The sequence below is a fragment of the Candoia aspera genome, chromosome 1 (genome assembly GCF_035149785.1).
Source record: "Candoia aspera isolate rCanAsp1 chromosome 1, rCanAsp1.hap2, whole genome shotgun sequence".
Taxonomy (NCBI): Eukaryota; Metazoa; Chordata; class Lepidosauria; order Squamata; family Boidae; genus Candoia; species Candoia aspera.
This window is the reverse complement of record NC_086153.1, coordinates 297,701,493-297,724,965: the sequence shown is the minus strand read 5'-3', so window position 1 is coordinate 297,724,965 and position 23,473 is coordinate 297,701,493. Positions and strand designations below refer to the sequence as shown.

General features: G+C 40.2%; 2 protein-coding genes across 2 annotated transcripts in view; one reads left to right on the top strand and one right to left on the bottom strand.

The window, feature by feature from the left end:
- Positions 1 to 1,746, bottom strand: part of SLIRP (SRA stem-loop interacting RNA binding protein) — a 9,688-nt gene extending 7,942 nt beyond the window's left edge. Inside the window, exons 1-2 of the mRNA XM_063290178.1 lie at positions 1,562 to 1,746; positions 165 to 223 (exon numbers count right to left, since the gene is read on the bottom strand). Coding sequence (XP_063146248.1) covers positions 165 to 223; positions 1,562 to 1,634 — 132 coding nt within the window. The 5' untranslated portion in view covers positions 1,635 to 1,746. The remainder of the gene's footprint in view (positions 1 to 164; positions 224 to 1,561) is intronic.
- ALKBH1 (alkB homolog 1, histone H2A dioxygenase) lies at positions 1,734 to 23,473 on the top strand. Its single transcript, XM_063290177.1, has 6 exons — positions 1,734 to 1,861; positions 6,421 to 6,529; positions 6,724 to 6,886; positions 15,036 to 15,126; positions 15,953 to 16,146; positions 20,749 to 23,473. Exons 1-6 carry the CDS (start codon positions 1,745 to 1,747, stop codon positions 21,167 to 21,169), a joined length of 1,095 nt encoding a protein of 364 aa, XP_063146247.1. The 5' UTR covers positions 1,734 to 1,744; the 3' UTR covers positions 21,170 to 23,473.

Here is a 23,473-nt window from a genome sequence, read left to right as displayed (position 1 = left end):
GGTTAGAGAAAACTGCCAGAAGGCCTTTATAAACCCTACCTGTTTGTTTACCTACAATTTTGACCTACAGGAAGGGAACATTCAGGTAAATACCACACCACTGAGCAAATACAATTTGAATGTTTTTATTTTGGATGTAATAATTTAATGATCATGATACTTACAAATGGCAGGATGCATTTCTTCACAGGTCCAAACTGAGCAAAATATTCTCTTAGTTCATCTTTTAAAAAATGGCAGGAGGTCAATAAGGTATAAATCATTTAAATGCATTTTACATTTCAGGTAGTCAGGAACAACCAAATTTCTAATCGCCATCTTCTCAATTGGTGGGTGGTCTATTGGGCGGTAAGGAAATGGCGGTATTCTGAGGAGCAGGGTCTAGTCACCCTAAATTTCTCACACCCCTTGGGATGGTATGTTATAGGCATTTGATGGAAATGGGTGACTAAATTTAACTGTTGCTACTCAAAATGTTAGGCTTCAAATTTCAAAAAGTTCTACAAGACAGCAAGCAGCAATGGCAATGGGCTTTCTGGGAAATCACATCCTCTAATTACTCAAAACATATCCTCAAACTAGCACCCACAAAATTATACAGCATTTATTGATTACATTTTAAACTTGCCTAATAATAGCTCTCTGATCAACATTATAAAACAAAAAAGGTTAAAATAACAGTTTTAATTCAAATGAAATACAGATTAAACAGGTGACAGTCCCCAGATGGGAGAGGATTACTTTGCTCCTCTATGCATACAACTGTTCATGAAGAAGAAAAGGCCAAAAGTTGCTTAAAGAAGCAAGCATATATTTATTATTCAAAATTACTTAAATTATTTAATTACTATATATTAATATACAGTCAGCATAGTCAATACAAGAAAAAATATAGATTCAAATTAAAATTAACTGTGATACTCATTGACTGTACTTACACAACCTACCCATAATTAAATGAAATTAACCCAATCTTCTGGGTTCACATGGCACAGTGAACCATAACTATCCACCCTGGTTGTCTACAAATAACATTCTAGATCAAAATACGGTGGTTCGATATGTCACATAATTGCAGCTATTCTATGCTGTATATCTAAGTTCCAATCTTTACACCATGTTCCATTTCTTCCAAAATCAGTGGTCACAAAACCAAAACAAGCACACAACACATGACTAGAATGTGTTGTTTGAATCAGATTTCCAAAATGTAGCAGGCTGCATTAATTCGCCCCTACCCTGTAATCTGCATGGGCAAACCAAAACTGCCTCCCAAGCAATTTCCACTCTAGTTGTTTATAGCACTTTATCACTAAACCACCGACAGGCAGCTCTGGCGTGTGCTGGTCCATGAAGTCACGAAGAGTCGGAAGCGACTAAACGAATAAACAAATCACTAAACCACGGCTGTGGTGATATAAAGACCATCTCTCCTTAGTGATACATTGCCGGGGGAACAAAACCGGGGGAACAAAACCTTCAGTCACCCAAACCACAAACAGGAGCAGACCCTAATATCACTCCGTAACCATCAGAGACAAACGCATCTTCTCTCACTCACTCTCCTCCACGTTCCAAGGTATTCGCCTAACGAAGACCTCAAACACGCGCCGAGAAACGCCCCGCGCTGCCATCTTAAAATGAGGGACCGACGACCTTGACAAGCCGAGGCGGTTGCAAGCCAATGGGAGGTGAGTTTCCGCCGCTTCGGTGGAGCGCGTGCAAAGTCACGCCTTGTGCTAAGATGGCGGCGGCCACGCGGGAGGAAGATGCGTTCCGTCGCCTCTTTCGTTTCTATCGGAGGTGGGAGGGGTCGGATCCTACCGGAGTGATCGACTTCTCGAAAGCCCCGGGGCGACAGGTAAGCCGGCGGGAGACTTCCGTTTCTTCGGCTTGGCGGATCCCACCAGTCTCTGCTGCCAGGAGCTTTTTTGCATCTTTCTCTTGAGAGACCCTCCCCTTTTACGACGCACGTGCTGCGCGGTTTTTCTCATTCGGCGGATTAGGTTCCCGAGCGGATAGCGGCGTGAAGGCTTCGTAGTAATAATCTGGGGAAGGTGTCCATTTGACAAACAGTAAAACGTGGCCAGTTCTAGCCAGTCGACACTTCACGTTCTCAGTTTCTGTGGGGGGTTTTCCCCCTCCCGTGCAGCATTTAGCAAAATACTGATCGTGCTTGTCCCTTCTAAAACATAAGTCATTGTTTACTAGCCACAGTGGCAGCATTGAGGACGAAACACATCACATTATAGTTAAATATTTAAAAGTGTCCCGGGAGGATAGCATTTGAACGTCGCCAGTTCAAAACCCGGCATAAACTTAAAAAAAAAAAACTAGTATAGTGTAATGGTTATTTCTCAACCTTTTCACCCTGGAGGAACCAGAAGTTACAAAATTATATTTGTTTCATGTGTAGGCCTGTATATATGCATTAACAGTGTTCTTAAACCAAAAATGAAGAATGAAACTTACCTCTTTAATGTAACTTTTGCCCGAATTTGAAATAATTTTTTAAATAAATGGTGATCTCCCAGGGAATGCCTAGTGACCTCTCAAGGAACCCTGGTTGAGAAACCCTGCTCTAGTTAGTTTCTCATGGCCAACAGCACCTCTGTATATGCTCACCTGCAGCACCGAAATCCCACTTTTAACCAATAGTCTCCTCTCTCCAGTGTCAGTAAGGGTCTTTCCTACCAGCTCTAGTGGGGAACTGCCACCCTTTTCTTTCTAGATGGTGCAATGCTGCCATAAGCACATTCAACTAAAGATTGGTTGCTCTGCCATTCTTCTCTCCTGTGCATGGTTGTGGGGAGGTGAGCTGTGTCCTTCCCAGGGTCTTTGTCTTTCCACATACCACCGGTAATACATGTTTCACTGGTTGAGAAATATTGATACAAAATACATTTCATGAAAGGAATGGCTAAAATGATGATACCTGGTCCAGTGCTGCTTGTGGGCAGCTAGTTCAGAACAATAATTCATGGAAAGCATGGGTTTATTAAATCTGTATCCCATTTTTTTCTGCCAATTCAGTGATGCCTGATAAACATCATAGCACATATCCACATGTGTTCTGGTCTCTTCCTTTTTTCACAGAAGCCTGCTTTCTCACATGGAGGTGTGATCAAGAGAGACACGTTTCTTTAAAAAAATCAAATAGAGAACTGTGTTTTCAAAACAGTTATCAGGCACGATGAAAATAATATATCAAATTATTTTTATTTAAATAGAATTTGCTACCTCGTTCATCCTTTTGCTAATGACAGTCATAATAGACTAGGATATTTCTAACACTGGTCATCTTCCACTACCATAGATGTAGTGGACGTAACAGATTCTTCTTAAACCTTGTTTCTTCTAATTTTCAACTAAAAGGTTGGAAGACTGAAATTGATTTAGGGTAACAGTTGTAGGGAATGGTGAGCAAGGAATAGATGCTGGGACAAGTGAAAATTCACTTGAGTAACATTGGATGAAACAACAAAACAGTCTCTTTCTGTTCATGAACTTCAGGGATCTTAGCCCTCTGGTGAACAGTATAAGACTATATACCTTGATCAAACAGAACCAAATCTTTGTTTTATCAGAGGCTTCTAGATAATTTTATCCTTTTGCTATTCATTATCTTTTAAGTCTGCAGAGAGAATAAGGTAAAGGTTTCCCTTGACATTAAGTCCAGTTGTCTCCGACTCTAGGGGGTGGTGCTCATCTCCGTTTCAAAGCTGAAGAGCCAGCGTTTGTCCATAGATAGTTCCGTGGTCATGTGGCCGGCATGACTAAACGGAACGCTGTTACCTGCCCGCCGAAGCGGTACCTATTAAGCTACTCACATTTGCATGTTTTCGAACTGCTAGGTTGGCAGGAGCTGGGACTAGCAACGGGAGCTCACCCTATCACACGGATTTGAACCGCCAATCTTCTGATCGGCAAGCCCAGCAGCTCAGCGGTTTAACCCGCAGCGCCAGAATACTGCACTGTAAACATTCATTTGTGTGCTATACTTGTACCATAATCTTTGTCCGTGGAAGGTTGTGCTTCCTTTTATCATCTTTGACCTCTAATGACAGGTGATAGAAGTTCAGTAACCAATTCTAAAAAAAATTGGCATAGGAGCGTAACTTGGAAGCTACCTCTCCATATGAGAATGTTTTATTGCATCCTGCTAGTTAGCTGAGCAACATTATGTGCACCCTCTTTTTCTTTTTTAAACAAGTTTTGTATTATCAGAAAGGAAAATCTTTTGCATATTTCTTTTTTAAATACCCTGATCCCATTATCTTCTCAAGATGGTTAGAAATTAACTACTGAAGAGAAAATTACCCATGGAGCTGACATTTGCTGGGTGATTAAGTCCTATCTTAATTAACAAAAGGTCCCTTTTAATTTCATTAAGAACAACTAAGAATAACATATTAAAAATTACTACTAAGTATTGTTTTCTGACTTGCACCAGTTCTTAGACAGGTTAACTGGTCCTCAGTTAATACAATAATGAATGCAGTATAATTACAGCTCTCCTAAGAGACTTTCTGATATAAAAATAAGCTCTTCAGGCCTTAGGATCACATAATTATGATTACCTTCCTTTTCTCTAGAATAATTTGTAATTTCAGTTAAAATTGTATATCTGCTGGAGTTAGATATTTATCCATTATCCCATTCAGATTGGAATTCTAGTTTGTCACAGGCTATAAAATGTGGCTTTCTAGCTCTAGCAGTTCCAGAGTCAATAGCTGTTACCATACATAATGTCAAGATTATTTGCAGGAAGAAAAACAAGCTATTTGTCAGAACATTGTGATTTCAGGTCTAATTATCCTACTATTGAATCAAGAATAAAATGTGTTATGAAGTTCCTTCACAGCTCCAAATAAATAAGTACCGTTTTATTGTCTGGTATTTGACAGTTTTCATATCAGAAAGTAAATGCTAATTGCTTTTGAAAAACTGAAATGCAGCATACATCGCATGTTTTTAATATGTGTGTTTTACAAGGATTCAGAATCCAAGTAGTAATTATGCATTACTGGGCAGTTTGAGATATTTTAAATAAATAAATTCTGTGCCTTCAAGTCAGTGTTGACTTCTGGTGATGCCTAGACAAGTCCCTGCAGTTTTCTTGCCAAGATTTTGGAAGTGGTTTGTCATTGCCTTCTTCCTAGGACCATGATAGGATAGAATGCCTGGCACAAGGTCACCTGGCTGGAACTAGAACTCACAGTCTCTCAGTTTCTAGCGTGGTGCTTTAACTTCTACACCAAACTGGATTTCGATGATATATTTTAAGCACAAACAAATGTAAGCTTAATTTCTTGGTTGCATTTTATGTGGCACATTAAAGTATTTATTGATAATCATATATTATTCCCATTTTAAACCTAAACAGATGAGTATGAGAGACAGTATGTTTCAGCAAAAGCCACAGTATGGCTAAGATTATTCCTATACTTATTTCCAAGACATGTGTTGATAATTATTGTTTTTATTTTTTTACCCAGAGAATCTGTAGTTAAACAATAATTTGAATAATAGTTAAAGAGCCAGTTTAAGTCTAGTGGTCAAAGCTCCAGGCTAGAAACCAGGAGACTGTGAGTTCTAGTCCCACCTTAGGCAAAAAAGCCAACTGGGTGACCTTGGGCCAGTCACTCTCTCTCAGCCCAACTCATCTCACAGGGTTGTTGTGGGGAAAACAGGAGGAGGAAGGAGCATTAGGTATGTTTGCTGCCTTGAGTTATTTATAAAAATAATAAAGGGATAGAAAAATAAAGTAAAGTAAACAAATGTAATTAAACAATAATATACTGTAGTTAAACAATAACATTCTTTATCAACTGAAGCATACTGATTTTTAAAATACTCTATTCTTCATAACTGTACTATCTATGCATTTATTTGCAAGATGGAATTTCTGTGCAGGGTTCACAAATATGCTTATCAGTACAGTATCAAACTTTTTAAAAATGATGAGTTTGCACTTTTATTTAATGGGGTACACACATAAATGTCTTGTATAATCAGAAGGGCTCTTCATAAGAATTCTGTCAGCCCTTAGAAGTAGGAGGGATCCAGAAACAGACGCCACAAGGATTCCAGGAATACTACTTAATTTTTGTAGGATATAATAATAGAATCTTGACAGCCTATCAAAGTTTCTCTTTGCCTCATTTTATACCAAACAGAATCAAGGCAGGGTTATTTTGAGTTTCTTTCTCATACTTTCTACTTTCCCAGGACTGAGTTGCCATTTCACCTCCCTTAATGGCTTATCCTTTTCTTCATCAAGGTTATTCTACATTGCTTTCTAACCTCCGAGGAATGGGTAGAGTTAGTAGTATTACAACTTCCAGTTGGCTATCTGTTCAATAAGAATCTATAGACATCTCTCTGGGTATCTGATATCAAGGGGTTTTTTTTAATTAGGTGGTCAGCTGTCCTCTGAAGTTAACCTCAGTAAGTGATCAAGATGCCTACAGAGCAGGATTGCATCCGGTTACCCAATGGAAAGCTTATGGTCTAGATAATTATCCAGGTGAGCATATTTGGGATATCTCAGCATACATGAAATCTAAATTTAGTCAGGAGAACAGCTGATAATATGTACATTTTTGGAAAACATACATTATAACATCTGAGTCTCTGTTCTCTTCAGTGCTCATAATTTAAATTTATGCGGGAGGCCTCATCTATATTTTCTCTTTTTTACCCATCTCCTTTTTTGTCTAGGATTTATATATATTAATAATCCCTTTCTTCCGGGCTCTCAGCACCATTGGGTGAAGCAATGTCTAAAGCAGTATACCCAGAAACCTAATGTGTGCAATTTGGATATGCATATGTCTTCTGAGGAGATTACTGATCTCTGGGGGAAGAGTCAATATCAGCTTCGGTAAGTCCTATCTCAGAGTCGTGCCTTAACAAATTTAGTAAAAGAGCACAATAGCCATTGTGCTGTTAGTTCTTGATTACTTTCTTGTAAGTTGCAGCTACTTTTAAGTCCCTATGAGTCAGTTGTCAAAAGCCAGTGTAAGCTGTATTCTTGAAAAAGCACTAAAGCTCAGTGGTGGAGTATATGCTTGTAATGCCGTAGAGAAACCAAGCTTGTAACAGTTCTTTATTCATTATCCAATTAAAAAACAAGTAACAAATACAATCCACATTCCCAGGATCCTATTTCCCTTCTCCATCCTAGCTCCTTAAATCCTTATCTAGAACTCCTAACCTGCCCATTATTCCACAATAGCATAGTATTTTGCCCATGGAAAGTCCTAGGTCAAATGCTTGGCATTTCCAGGTAAGTCTTAAAGAAACTGAATTTTGAAACTCCAGAGAACTGCTATCAAGTTATATGTCATGCTCCCAGATCAAATATTTCCAGAACATCTGATCCAACTCACATGCATGAATTGAGTCAACATGTGTTGAGATGTGCAAGTCAGCAGAAGTGGGAGGGGGACAAGCCAGGAGTGTGAAAGCATCTTGTTTGGACTATCTCTGGCATCCAAGGTCAACCAGCAGAGCCGTTACAGACATCTGCACAGAACTGAATGGACTGGCATGAAAAGGGGGGCTGCATACCAAAGAAGGGGGAGGGGTTGAGTTCATTGGACTGTTTAACTTGGGGAAAGCGGGGCAACTTCTATTTGCAACTTTTTCCCTGTGCTGCACACTACACTCCATTAAAGAGATTTCTACTTAATTTCGTATGAATCGAATTTAATGGTAAACTGAGTAGGCAGTCATCACATTATACAGTATTATGCTTAGAATAAGGAAATATCTTATGTTAGTATAACTTTTCATTAGAAAGTCTAGGATCTACAGTTTTGATTATGCATGATGGCTTTAGGTCACAAATTCACAAATATGAATCTAAGTCAGATATCCATAAATCTTTAAATATTAAGCAAAATTTTCATGATCAGGGGTAAGTATGAACTTCATATTTGCCCTTCCGAATGCCTCCAAACCACAATGCAGTTGTGTCCTCCTTTTTAGTTCTCAGTGGAGATTAAAGACATGGGATTGCCCTGACTCTGGGATTTAAAGTGGGAGTTTGGAGAGTCTGGCTTTGTATTTTGATGGACTAGGAGGAAATGACTTGGGCATAGGGCTCCCCTACCTTGGTTAGGATACTAGCATTTTTTGGTAGATCCTTGAAAACCAAGGAAACTGGAAGGAAGACTGGAGCCCCGGTGATTGTAGCCATGGATACCATGGTACTTGGAAGAGGAAGAGGAGGAAATGGCAAAGATCGGGAACGAATGACTGGTACTGGAATGGAAGAGTCAAGAGGAGGGAGTTAATCTGTCACAGTCAGATAGCAGTTGGATGACTGATTACGTGCCATCAGGTTATTGTCAACTCTTAGCAACCACATAGGGTTTCTCTATGATGATCTGTCCCTAACCTGGTCCTTCAGCTCTTCCAACAGCATCCCCATCAAGCAGTTGGATGGAACATATTTTAAAAAGGACAAAAAAGGAAAAGGAAAGAGGTAAAGGAAGGAAACTTCTGGAGCAGGAAACAAGATTTATGTTCTATGAGATGGAGGGACAAAGCCAGTCAGGCAAAGAATTGGCCAGTATGGTGATCAACAAGCTTCCTACAGGAGCAGCTGGTGAAGGGGTCAGTGGAGGAAAAGGCTGCAAGATCCTCCTTCACTGTGCTAGTTCAAGAAAATACCACTATGACAGTCTGCATTTAAAGATGGCTTACTCCTGGCAATTCATCTAGCTTCTTAGATACCCAAAGAAACACTTAGTTTTAGTTAGCAGATAAGTAGAAGCTGATAGTAGATCAGATAGCTTTATTTCCCATAGTAAAATGTTCCTGTCTTCAGCAAAGGATCGTTACCTTGTCGTGGTGCTGGAGCTTGAGCACCTCAATGATGCCATGAGCTAAACCGTGAAGGGCCACCCAAGACGGGAAGGTCATGACAGAGAGGTCAGACTAAATGCGATCCCTGGGGAAGGTAATGGCAACCCACCTCAGTATTCTTGCCGTGAAAACTAAATGGATCAGTACAACCAGAGATATGTCGGTATACCATCGGAAGATGAGACCCCCAGGTCGGAAGATGGTCAAAATGCTACTGGGGAGGAACAGAGGATGAGCTCAACTAGCCCCAGACGTGATGACGCAGCTAGCTCAAAGCCGAGAGGACGGCTAGCGGCCGACGGTGCTGGTGGTGAACGGCGAATCCGATGTTCTAAGGATCAACACACCATTGGAACCTGGAATGTAAGATCTATGAGCCAGGGCAAATTGGATGTGGTTATTGGTGAGATGTCAAGATTAAAGATAGACATTCTGGGCGTCAGTGAACTGAAATGGACTGGAATGGGCCACTTCACATCAAATGACCACCAGATCTACTACTGTGGACAAGAGGACCACAGAAGAAATGGAGTAGCCTTCATAATTAATAGTAAAGTGGCTAAAGCAGTGCTTGGATACAACCCAAAAAACGACAGAATGATCTCAATTCGAATTCAGGGCAAGCCATCTAACATCACAGTGATCCAAATATACGCCCCAACCACAAATGCTGAAGAAGCTGAAGTAGAGCAGTTCTATGAGGATCTGCAGCACCTACTGGACAACACGCCTAAAAGAGATGTTATTTTCATCACAGGAGACTGGAATGCTAAGGTGGGCAGTCAAATGACACCTCGAATTACAGGTAAGTATGGCCTGGGAGAACAAAACGAAGCAGGACACAGGCTGATAGAATTTTGCCAAGACAATTCACTCTGCATAACAAACACTCTCTTCCAACAACCTAAGAGACGGCTTTATACATGGACTTCACCAGATGGACAACACCGAAATCAGATTGATTACATCCTTTGCAGCCAAAGGTGGCGGACATCTGTACAGTCGGTAAAAACAAGGCCTGGAGCTGACTGTAGTTCAGATCACGAACTTCTTCTTGCACAATTTAGGATCAGACTAAAGAGATTAGGGAAGACCCACAGATCAGCTAGATATGAGCTCACTAATATTCCTAAGGAATATGCAGTGGAGGTGAAGAATAGATTTAAGGGACTGGACTTAGTAGATAGGGTCCCGGAAGAACTCTGGACAGAAGTTGGCAGCATTGTTCAGGAGGCGGCAACAAAATACATCCCAAAGAAAGAGAAAACCAAGAAGGCAAAATGGCTGTCTGCTGAGACACTAGAAGTAGCCCAAGAAAGAAGGAAAGCAAAAGACAACAGTGATAGGGGGAGATATGCCCAATTAAATGCAAAATTCCAGAGGTTAGCCAGAAGAGATAAGGAATTATTTTTAAACAAGCAATGCGTGGAAGTGGAAGAAGACAATAGAATAGGAAGGACAAGAGACCTCTTCCAGAAAATTAGAAACATTGGAGGTAAATTCCAGGCAAAAATGGGTATGATCAAAAACAAAGATGGCAAGGACCTAACAGAAGAAGAAGAGATCAAGAAAAGGTGGCAAGAATATACAGAAAACCTGTATAGGAAGGATAACAATATCGGGGATAGCTTTGACGGTGTGGTCAGTGAGCTAGAGCCAGACATCCTGAAGAGTGAGGTTGAGTGGGCCTTAAGAAGCATTGCTAATAACAAGGCAACAGGAGACGACGGCATCCCAGCTGAACTGTTCAAAATCTTGCAAGATGATGCTGTCAAGGTAATGCATGCTATATGCCAGCAAATTTGGAAAACACAAGAATGGCCATCAGACTGGAAAAAATCAACTTATATCCCCATACCAAAAAAGGGAAACACTAAAGAATGTTCAAACTATCGAACAGTGGCACTCATTTCACATGCCAGTAAGGTAATGCTCAAGATCCTGCAAGGTAGACTTCAGCAGTTCATGGAGCGAGAATTGCCAGATGTACAAGCTGGGTTTAGAAAAGGCAGAGGAACTAGAGACCAAATTGCCAATATCCGCTGGATAATGGAAAAAGCCAGGGAGTTTCAGAAAAACATCTATTTCTGTTTTATTGACTATTCTAAAGCCTTTGACTGTGTGGACCATAACAAATTGTGGCACGTTCTTAGTGGTATGGGGATACCAAGTCATCTTGTCTGCCTCCTGAAGAATCTGTATAACGACCAAGTAGCAACAGTAAGAACAGACCACGGAACAACAGACTGGTTTAAGATTGGGAAAGGAGTACGGCAGGGCTGTATACTCTCACCCTACCTATTCAACTTGTATGCAGAACACATCATGCGACAAGCTGGCCTTGAGGAATCCAAGGCTGGAGTTAAAATCTCTGGAAGAAACATTAACAATCTCAGATATGCAGATGATACCACTTTGATGACTGAAAGCGAAGAGGAATTGAGGAGCCTTATGATGAAGGTGAAAGAAGAAAGTGCAAAAGCTGGTTTGCAGCTAAACCTCAAAAAAACCAAGATTATGGCAACCAGCTTGATTGATAACTGGCAAATAGAGGGAGAAAATGTAGAAGCAGTGAAAGACTTTGTATTCCTAGGTGCAAAGATTACTGCAGATGCTGACTGCAGTCAGGAAATCAGAAGACGCTTAATCCTTGGAAGAAGAGCAATGACAAATCTCGATAAAATAGTTAAGAGCAGAGACATCACACTGACAACAAAGGCCCGCATAGTTAAAGCAATGGTGTTCCCTGTAGTAACATATGGCTGCGAGAGCTGGACCATAAGGAAGGCTGAGCGAAGGAAGATCGATGCTTTTGAACTGTGGTGTTGGAGGAAAATTCTGAGAGTGCCTTGGACTGCAAGAAGATCCAACCAGTCCATCCTCCAGGAAATAAAGCCAGACTGCTCACTTGAGGGAATGATATTAAAGGCAAAACTGAACTACTTTGGCCACATAATGAGAAGACAGGACACCCTGGAGAAGATGCTGATGCTAGGGAGAGTGGAGGGCAAAAGGAAGAGGGGCCGACCAAGGGCAAGATGGATGGATGATATTCTAGAGGTGACGGACTCGTCCCTGGGGGAGCTGGGGGTGTTGACGACCGACAGGAAGCTCTGGCGTGGGCTGGTCCATGAAGTCACGAAGAGTCGGAAGCGACTAAACGAATAAACAACAACAAAATGTTCCTGTAGGAGAAGAGGTGCAGTCTTAAAAGAGAAACTGGAGAGGAACTTTTATGGAGGAGGTATGATGGATGACATAACCTAAAATAGATCAAGGCAGACCAGACTAAGAAACTAATCCATGTAGGTCTGTACTACTTTTTTGTAGCAGTTATAGTAACAGAATCTCAGAAGTCTGAATGTGCTTCCTATCCCTCCCTTTATTTCTATGTGAACTACAGAGGGGCTTTTCTGAGACATTTTCTCAAGCTACTTTCTTGACCAGGGATCGGGTCCCTTTATTTTGACTGTTTCCTTGGTAGCTGCTCTTCCTCCTGTCTTTCAAGGCCATCCCCTCTGCTGTCTACAGATCTAGACAGCAAAGGCTATTGAAGATGTGTTGTTTTAGTAAAGAGTAATGCTGGCTGGTGAACCTAAATTGGACTAGGTACTGTTATATTCCTGAAGGCTTGGTGGTTCAAGGGCAAGTCCATAGAAGATTGCTGAAGAAAGTTATTAGGTGAGATCCAGAAGATTCATTAAAGATGTGAAAAGGAGAATGTACTCTGGGAATTTGTCTGCCCCTCAGAGATGATCTCTCATCATTGGTAATTGATGAGTATGGGGCATGAAATCCCTGGTGGAAACTACTCCCTCGCTGCCACAGATTTGCTGGGGAGCCCCAGTATAAAGCATCAACACTACCCTGCCTTTATTGCTTCAGCAGGATTCCCCAGCAGTCTTTAGGGTGTTCCACTGTGTTTTGGGAAAGAAAGGCCAAATGATCTAGTTAGTAATGAGATATTTTTACAACATTTTGCAAGTAAAATTGCAGAGTGATTCAGACCTGGATTCCACATAGGATCTGAAAAAGTGTCAAATAATATTTTGTGACATCATATGGGTTTCATTTCAAGTTGCTGACTCTAAAGAACTGGATCAAGAGCTCCATGGCATGAGCTCTGCCTCTTGCAGGTTGGACTCATGCCTAGTGTATCTTCTTCAGGTGGCCAGGAAGGGGCTAAATGATTGGTTCCAAGAGGTAGTCAGTGCCTCATTGGGGGAAGGAGCTGTGCCAGCTGCCTTAAAGGAGACAGTGGTGAGCATCTTCCTGGGAAGGCCTTTGCTGGATCTTGCATTATATACAACTTCCTCCCCCTAATTTTCCCTTTTTGAGAAAGGCTGTAGAGAAAATGGTGGGATTGCATTACAGGCTAGATGAAGTAAATTAATATGGATACCCTTCACTCAGGGTTCTGACCTGGGTATGGAACATAACTTCATTGGCCCTTATGTTGGATGATAATCAGGACCTGGACAGAGGAAGTGCAGCCCTCCTGGTCCTTTCAGATCTCTCAGCTGCACATTCAATACCATCAATCATGGTATCTTTCTCAAGTGCCTGTGAGAGTTAAGAGTTAGGGGCACTATGTTGTAGGGGTCCTACTCCTTCCTGAGCAGTCAGTTTCAGTGGGGGATGGATTGGAGAGAGGAGGGAGGAATTGTTTCAGTGGGTTGCTTCCCTATGGGGTGCCTCAGGATTTATTGCTCCTTTGCTCTCTGATATCTATATGAAGCAGCTATAGGAGGGTCATCCATCAGTTCAGATTGGAACCACAGTATTGTTTGGTGGATCCTCCTATGACTGTAGTAGAGGAGTACAGAAAGAGCCTTAAAGAAAATACGTTCTAAGGCATCAGCTTAGCTTGGAAAGACAGGAAAATACTCAACATTGGCCTACCTTGACTCTCTTATGGAGGGAAAGAAAAACTTTTTCGGGGTTTCGAGATTCTGTTATAGCCTATATCAATATAGTGGAATCGTAATACTGCTTGTGGTGTCTGTTTCCTGACTTGGTCTATTCAGAGGGATGACAATTGAGGAAATGGGAAAGGAAAAATGTTGATCCTTTTATTAGTAATATGCTAATAATACACAAATACACATTTCTATCCTGGGCCAAGCTGAAAATGTGATAGAAGTCTTAACCTTCTGTCTGCAGGTTGTGAGAGAATGGATGGGGAAAGAAAAAATTGAAATTAAATCTCAGCCAAATAAAAGTTCTGCTTGTCTAGAATGTATCAGCAGGCATTGCATTGGCTCCCAATTAGTTTCCAAGTACAATTCAAAGAACTGATTTTAACCTTTAAAGTCCTTCAGGGCTTGGCTTTTGGGTATCTGCAGGAGTGGCTTTTTCAACAAGAACTGGCCCATCTTCTCACCTTGGGTAGGAGCACTTAGGATCCTCCCTTTACATGAGGGTTGTGGGCTATGGCTAGGAGGATGTTTATAATTGCTCCATCCCTTTGAAACAGGGAAGGTCATTAAAACAGCTATTCTGCAGAGCACTTGATTTAAAAGACTGTTGGTATTCATCAACAGATTGGGTTGTGATTTATTGCTTTTATATGTTTTTATGTATCTCTTTTAATGTGACAGTACTTCTAAACTGCTAAGAGCCATTTCAGAATGCTTCAGTATATATACACCATGAATGAATAATTAATTGTTCAACTGATATGAACGTATGTAAGAGTAGTTTTCTTTAGTGAGTAAATGCTTTTCTGTCAGCTTTTTCTCTTTTTTTGGTTCTTTTTTAATTTTTGCATATAATAAAAATAATCTTAAGTACATCTCACTGTTCTTAAATTATCCTTCTTTCACCTCAATGCATATTTTTTTTCTGTGTGCATTGGATCTATTTCTGAAGATTGCTTTGGGGAGGAGACTTCCAGGGGATGTAAGGATGAGGCAGCCAGAGTTTACATGAACTTTCAAGTCTTAAATGTTATTATATTTACCCTTTTTTGTAGTATAATCTCTGTTTCTGAAAAAGCAGTACAGATCACATTTCACTGCTCAAATAACTATTAAAGCTAAGCTTTTTGACCAGCTTTATTTAGAACCATATCAGGGACATGATTTTCTATGTCAAACTTTTGTAGAACTTTTTATAACTGGAACCGCTCATGGTTATGTTCCTCTGTATCTTTTTAGAAACAAAAGTGCCAGTAAACGACAGCCAAAAAGCTTATTGGAAAAGCTGCGCTGGGTAACTCTAGGTTATCATTATAACTGGAATACAAAGGTATGCAAGGGGAAACAGAACCTTCTAAATGATGTGATAGCAAATATTTGATTTTATTTTTCCTATGGGTAGGAAATAAATTCAGTGTAAATGTCCAATTTTAGCACCAAGGACAACAATTAGAGACCAGGGTTTTAAAGCCAAAAAATTCTTACCAAAATGTAACCCTGAACTGGAGAGAGAACATTCTTTATCAGCCAGCTGCAGACATAATGAGCTTAATGAGCTTTGAGATTTTTATTGTCTGGTCTTCAGAAGAAACCAACCTATTTCTAATCTTCTAAGTACAGAATATTAAATATTCTGGGCCCCAATAACATAAAGAGGGACCTTCTTATGGCACATTATGAAAACTGCTAATTAAATGTCTGTCTTCTCAAGTCATACAACCATTGTTGTCCAGAAACAACAGCTATGAAGACAAGCTGTACATTAATTCAGTGATGCCTTGGTGATGCTTTGAAGTTGCTTGAAGTCACTGGTGAGAAAATTAGCTAAGTCACACTGCAAAATTGCTGTTTCAGTGAAAACCATTTAAATAACCTCCTTGTTGGCTACAACAGAGGAGAGAGATTGATTCAGACAATAGTACTCCATATCTTATATGGTTGTTATATTTGAGTTTGCATTAAAGAAATCAGATTATTTTCCTTCTATAACTTTGGTATTCTGGTCTTTCAGCCAGATAGTGGCTTAAAGTTCACTTTAGATTATTAAAAAGTAGCAACCTTAATTTCAATTTAGATGACTTAAAAACATATCTAATATGCTGGCTTTGATAATTGAAAATTTTATCTACAACTTTTTTGCTCTTTCTTTCAACTAGAAATATTCAGCAGATCACTATGCTCCCTTCCCATCTGATCTGGCTTTCCTATCAAAGCAAGTGGCTAAAGCTTGTGGATTTCCCAGCTTCCAAGCAGAAGCAGGAATCCTGAACTACTATCACTTTGATTCATCTTTAGGAATTCACGTGGATGAGTCTGAGCTGGACTTTTCTCCACCTCTTTTATCATTCAGGTAAGCAGTGCAAATGTTTTAGATAGAGATATATATTTGACACATCTTGATTTAAAATTTTCGAAGTGAGAATTCTTCTGTCAGGTGCAGACTTCCATCTCTGGAGATAATAACTAGACAGGCTAATGGAGGTTTAAAACAGGAGATTAGGTCTAAAGGGTGGCTATAATATGTGAAAGCCAAAATAGTAGCATTTTATTTATTTCATTTTTATCTTGATCTTTATTTTCCTCAGTGGCATACTTTATTTTCCTTACATAATTTTATGGGATACCTTGGTGAACTCTACCACTCAGCCTCTCTACTTCTCTAGAGGTCTCCAAGTTCTTTGAACTGGTGGGCATATTTGGAATTTTGATGGCATATTGCTATGGAGGTCTAATTCATATGTTCATTTTTATTCCCTTCGAAGTAGATAATTTCTGTTAGCTTACTGTAAGTATTAAGATACATGTAGCTTGGTCTTATGACCCTGGAATGCAGACAGATAACAGAAACCAGACAGCTGTCCTTCTTTCAGTGTGTGAATGGAAGGTGTGAAAGGATATAAATACAAAATGTTGTTTATTGTAAATGCTGATATTATATAAAAGGACAGTATCCTACTAGTGTGAAAAGTAACAGGGAGGTCATTCCAATAGTTTATGAAAAGCATTCCATTGTAAGGATTGTATTGTAATTTGCAATATTTCTTTTCTCTTTCTGTAACAAATCAAACGTATATAAATCTGTAGCCTTGCTTTGCCCAGGGTTCTGCTACAGTTCTTTAGTGGGGAGACTAGTGATCACTGTAGTTTGTGTGTGCCAATAAAAATGTACTTTGTTGCACCTATCTCCAATTGCTTTGGTTTGTTATTTAAAGTGAGGATTTTCTCACAACATTGCAGATACTCTTGCAAAATGGCTGGCACGGGAGAGACCTTGCCTTTGGCTGTTATATAGGCATAGCAATCATAAAAAAAAATCCATGCTAAGATTCTCTGCATTATTTTAATCTATATTTGATTTTGTTTTTCTGCTTATTGCCAATATGCAGCCACCCATCCCTCTTTTTTACCCCAAGCTATCAATGCCAGGAAACTCTGTTTCCTTGCCTACCAACTAACACAGATTACATTCCTTTTATTTCCAGTTGGTGGTGGAGAAAGTGAAAAGCATTCAAATGCTCCAGTGAACTTTGGCATATATACAGATAGTTTCCTGTGTGAGCCTGTTCAAAGCTGACATGTTGTAAATATGAACTTTATCAAATTGGATTTCATAATACTGGAAGGTAGTACAAATAGATGCTACACACTTACAGTATCAATAACAAATTTCTCCAAAAACACGTGAGCTAATGCATATGAATATAAACAAATAAATTAGAAAGCAATATAAGTTAGTTTGTTTGTTTAACAAAATTCCTAACTAGCCTCTATTCTGGCAAACTCTGGGCAGCAATCAGCAGAAAAGTATAAAAATTACATAAGCAGAATAAACAAATTGAAACTCTTACAGTGAATTGTTTGAATTTGTTTTAACATAATTATAATTATGATGAAGGCTTGCTAGATCTAATATTTTTTGTATAATGCTTATCCCCTTTCCTGCCAAGTAAAATGTTGCTTCTGTTAAAGTACACAGAATGTAGACATTTATTGCTTCACAAGCTTGACATGGAGAAGTATGGTCTAATTAAATGTTTGAGGAAAAACTGATCCTGCTTGAAGCATGAAATAAATGAGATACTGAACTGATACTGATATGTTGCAAGCTGATGGTTATATTCATTTCATAGATAACAAGGCTTGATTGCGTACATTTTACAAGTGCATTGCTTTGCTTTAGCAGTTAGCTAATTCTGAGGACTATTAAATAGGCAGCTTTTCATGATAGCCTCCATTCCATGATACTAGAGGCACAGGTGGCTTTAGTGATAAGGAAGAGCTTTGCCCAACTGTAGGTGGTATAGCAGTTCTTGAAACAAAAGAGTCTGGCTTCAGTGATCCATAATAATTTCAAAACTGGATTACAGCAACATCCTGTACTTGGAGCTGTGATTAAAGTCTTGTTAAATAGAGTGGCTGAGTGAGAGACTATTGTAAGAGAATTTTTTTAGCAGTAGGTTTAAACCAGAGACCAGGTCCCAATTGCATTGAACCACAAATTGATTTATTAACAGGACCAGTACTGGAGATGGAAGAGAAAAAAGTCTGAAGAGGGGTAAGGTTATAAGCCCTCTTTACAGACTTATGTAAACTATCCTTTAGAGAGGTTACTATAAAATGTACATATAGACATATAGGCACCTTGCAGTCAATGTGATTGCTAAGGTTACTGTACTCATTGGGTTAGTTTATATGCATATTGGAATATATAATAATGTTCCATATTATTCCATAATGTTCCATAATAATCCATAATGTTCCATAATAATCCATATACTAATGGATGGAGTGGATGAAGTAAAATCTCCCTTAACAACGGATCCTTTGGATTAAACAAAGAAATGTAAGAACTGGTGTCTAAAGTTGTTACTTTAGCTTAGCCTCTATCTAAAAACCTTAAATACCCTTATCTTATTAGTGCCATGTTACATTTGATGTGGCTGAGAATTCCTAGTGCCTGACTGCTTTTCAGCTGAGTTTGCACTATTGTACTGTTTATGCAAATACGTTTAGGTTAGGGCCCGAAGGGTTTTTGTTTGTTTGTTTGTTTTGTGCCTTCAAATCAGTGTTGACTCCTGACGACCGCCTGAGCTAGTCCCTGCAGTTTCCTTGGCAAGATTTTAGAAGTGGTTTGCCATTGCCTACATCTTAGGGCTGAGAGGGAGTGACTGGCTCAAGGTCACCCAGCTGACTTTGTGCCTAAGGCAGGACTAGAACTCACCGGCTCCCGGTTTCTAGCCTGATGCCTTAACCACTACACCAAACTGGGTCTCCGAAGTCCTAAGTTGGACCCCTGAAATTTTCTCCTGCAGTGCCCACTATTAAAGTGTTGCACTGACTGCTTGTCATCTACTAGCCCCAATTACAAACCCCAAATAGAGGTTTGTAAACCTTTAAATCACTTACTGCTTAAGTTCTTAAAAGATTATAACTTCATACAATCCAACATGTATGTTAACATCATTTGGGCAGACCCTGCTCATGAGCCCATCTATGGGCCTGCTAGCAGTGTAAGCACTAAGAGAATAACCAGTTATGGAACTCTGTCCAGGGGAAGGATGACTGGATAACTTCAGATGCTTGCTCATCTGAAATTTTACAAGGTAAAAACTACTGTTGGACTAAACTTCCTTTTAATTAATTGTTGTTCAGCTGAATCTGCATTTTCATTATTTTTCTTTAATAAATCATTTCAATGAATTGTTCTACTCTTTCTGTGTACTACTGCATTTTGAATAATAATGTAATTTGTAAATATCTCTGTAGGTCCACGTGGAGTCCATAACCTTTATAAGGATAATATTAGCTTAGTTTTTTATATGCAATGTTTCTGATTTTTTTTTCTTTAAAAAAGGATGCTTTAAAAATGAGCTGGTAAATGCCAAGGATATCTGTGAGTGTGGTGGAAAGTTTAACAGGCCCTGGGAACAGTAGAAAGGAGCAAAGCTATTAATAGAAGGGAGTTGGACTGTAGCAGAAAAAATTTCATGGTCCAGGGGAGAGAGAAATGTGAGAAAAAGACACAGAGTAACTCTGCCTTAATAATGCTAAGAATAAGTTGATCTGGAGAACTGCTTTGACAGGCTTTCAGGACTCTGATACATTACCCTACTGGCAATAAAGATCTCTCCAGAAATCCAAGTGGTTCTTGTTCCCGAGTCTCACAAGGCTTGACATTGAGTACTACACCATATTGATCTTTCCTCAGTGAACATTTGCATCTGAGTCTGTTGGTTGTGTCCTTGTCTATATGATGTGAATAAATTATACATGGAGACTAGAAACCAGAACAAAGTATTTGTGAATGGAGCAGGAGAATGAAATGTCTTAATACATTTTTATACTTAATATTTCCTATTTCCTTTTTGCAGGAAAAATCTATTTTCTCTGTTGTTATAGAGTAAGGTTGTGACTTCTATCAGGTTTAAAATGGTCCTCCTAAGTGGCAACTTTAAACTGCTGCCTCTTGACTGCATATCGTAAATATTTTTTTTAAATGCACTTGGACAAACACTACATAGGACTGATTTATAAGTTCATACATTGTAAGGTAGTTTGATTGGTTTTGACTAAGCTTGTTATGTGAACCCAGCCAGTATCATACTATCTTGGCCCTGAGAATAACTGTGATGCTGCCATAAAGATCTGCTAGCTTTTAAGTTTCCATCACCTTTTCAAAGACTATACAGTACATGTTTGTTTTAAGGATGGTATCAGGTACAGGTTTCAGAGTGTGTTGCTTTGTAATCTCCTAAGTAAATTAATACTTCATAAAAGCAAAAACTAATATGATATAAGCCTGGTGGTTTCACATGTGCTAAATTATAATGGTGCTTCAGAATAGCTTACTAAAAGGAGAATATACTTTAAAAAGTATAAAGCTTTCCCATATTTGTGTGTAGCTATAGTTTTACTAACTTGTTTTCTTTCTTTTGCTCTATTAATTTTCTAGTTTTGGACAGTCGTCCATATTTCTGCTGGGAGGACTGAAACGAGATGATACCCCTGTGGCCCTGTTCACACATAGTGGAGACATTATGATAATGTCTGGTTTGAGCCGCCTGCTGTACCACGCAGTTCCCAGGATCCTGCCCAATCTGGAGGGGAAGCCTTTACCATCTTGCTTAGAGCTACCTCTCCCTGCTGACCTTCCTGCAGACTCTGTGATTGAGCCCTGCTCCCATGATGATTGGCAAACATGTGCCAAATATTTGGAAGCATCCCGTATTAATATGACTGTGAGACAGGTGCTAGCTGAAGGTCAGAGCTTCTTGACTGAAACTAGGACAGAGAGAGAACAGGATGCTTTCTCCACAGACTGTCATGAAAAGTATAAAGAAACCAAAAAGCACAAGCCTGTTACCAGCAAATGAGCCCTTCTTCTTTCCACCTTGACTTTCAAACACGTGAAAAACTAATATGTAGCAGAAGAGATAGGATATGCCACTGAAAGAAAATTAACTGTGGAAATAAGTATGTATATGAATTTCACAACCATGTATATGGCTCAGGGGAGGAAATTCAGTGCTTTTTCTGTCTCTTTAAGATCACAGAGCAAACCTATGTAGGTTACTTTGATGCTTTGCCTAACACTGGCTGATTACAGAAATCAGAACTGTCCTCAGTCTAACTTTCTTGTTATTTGCTTTGAGATATCAGAGGGGAGGCATCAGTTAAAAGCAGATATGGGTAATCCAGAAAGTGCCAGATGGCCTGGCCAAGGGCTTTCATGTTCCAAGTTCAGTAGCTTAGCTCTGAACTTCTCTGACACAATTACCTGCTCCCTCACTTCCTGTGTGTTTGGGTCCCTTCTGAGCCTCACTAGCACCCCTCTTTACACAAAGATTGGTTTATCTTTGCAGATCGTGTCACTAGATGTCAGGCCCAGCCCAAGAACAATAATCAGTCCAGCCAAACTTCAGTCCTTCGTTTACTAACACCATGTAGACAGAATCTTGCCAGACTCAAGCAACTCTGCCTAACCTAAGGGGAAATAACCTGGGAAAGCTCTAGGGCGAAGCTATTGTGAACCTCTTGGTTTTCCCAGAACTGCTCCCTGGACTGTGCCTCTTCATATCTCTTCCACCTTCTTGGAATGTGTTCTCTCCTTCCTGAGAACCACTGGCCCTGCCAAAATCCACCACACTAGGCAAGACTTCCTTCCAGCAGCCTTGTAAAGACTGATCTGCTTTTTGCAGAGGACTGATGTCTGTCTGCCAATCCTCACCACAGGGAAATTCATCTCTCTGGCTGTGATGTTTGTGGCTGTTTCTCAGCTGCTTTCTTTCGCTGTCCAGTTGTCACTAACATAGTGCCTGAATAAGTGGGGGAGGGCTCAGCTGAGCTGCTTGGAGAGGCTGCTAGCATGCCAACCAGCACTCTCCTGGTGATGGCATGTCCATCCCCAACACCACATCATGCGGAGAACCCTGGACCACCCCCAGCATGGCAGTGATTTTTAGGCCCTCTTCACATCGCCTGTTCTATAATGGGGATTTTCCTTGTGTCCCCAAAGGTGCTTTAGATTGTTTCCTTCCTTTTTGGAAAAACCTTCACCACCAAAGACTCTCTGATTAGGAACATGTGGCTTCTTGTGTCAACTAGAGCCTGCATAGTGGTGTTCTTGAGCCTGACTGGGACCATGGCCAGGACAGTGCAGTTCTCTGAGACCTCGCTAACTAGCTGTTTCTTTGGGCACATTTTGCTTCCGTGACCAGACTTCCCACATTTGAAACATGTAATGGGAGTTGTCTTACTGAAGGTTCCTTTGTCTCCCTTAGGGGCATCCCTTGATACATCTCCTTTTTGAGAAGGGTATGCTGGCTCCTCTATTTGGGAGGAAGGGGTTTGCTTTTCCCCTAGCCTTCCTTTCATCTGGTCAACAGCTGCTGCTCCTCTGCCAACCTTCTTTGCTTTTTTGGGCTGCTGCATAGCCCTCAGCTAGTCTTATTGCCTCCACCCCTGCTGCTCCTGTATCCAGAAATGGTTTAGGTAGAATCTGTATGAACTGCTCTTAACACTTACCAGCAGGAATAGGTTATACACAGTTCTCCCTGGGACATCCACTTGTAACCAATTAGCAGCTGCCTCCTCCAGGATAGCCCATGATTTGTGGAAGTCTTGCTCTGCATTGAACACATGGTCCCGGAACTTTCACCTATAGGTCTGAGGAGTTATCTCAAAGTGGTTGGAGAATTGCCTCCTTGACAGCATTGTAATTTCCTGCCTCAACTACTGGCAATTGTGTGAACACTCAAAGGGCTCTTCCAGCCAAACATGGAGGTAATCTAGCCATCCAGCCTCTTTTTGGCCAGCCTTGTGTTTAGCCATCCTCTCAAACATAGCTAGATAGTCCTGTGGATCTTCCTCCACCCCATCCTATGTAATTTCACAGGCACAGATGTGGCCTCAGCCCCACATCTTCTTCCTCAGATATGTCCTAGCTATCTCCCATCCAGTCTACCTCCTTTTTCAGCTTCTGCACAAGCTGCTTGAAAGTTCTCTCCTGGTTTTCAAGTTTTCTCTCCCATTTCCTTTGCTCCTGCTCAAACTCCCCCCCTCTGAGAATCACTCATGACTGTCTCCCATTGTTGCCTCTCTTCCCTTTGTGCTGCTACCATGGCATGCGTAATATTTACCATCTCCTGCATGCTTTGTATTTGATCTTCTATCTCCCC

What these genes read in the sequence shown, in the direction of transcription:
- ALKBH1 (XM_063290177.1), top strand. Translation starts at nt 1,745, where the DNA reads ATGGCGGCGGCCACGCGGGAGGAAGATGCGTTCCGTCGCCTCTTTCGT. An exon ending in AAGAGTCAATATCAGCTTCG is followed by an intron (nt 6,887 to 15,035) that starts GTAAGTCCTATC and finishes GTATCTTTTTAG; the next exon opens with AAACAAAAGTGCCAGTAAAC. An exon ending in CCACCTCTTTTATCATTCAG is followed by an intron (nt 16,147 to 20,748) that starts GTAAGCAGTGCA and finishes TTAATTTTCTAG; the next exon opens with TTTTGGACAGTCGTCCATAT.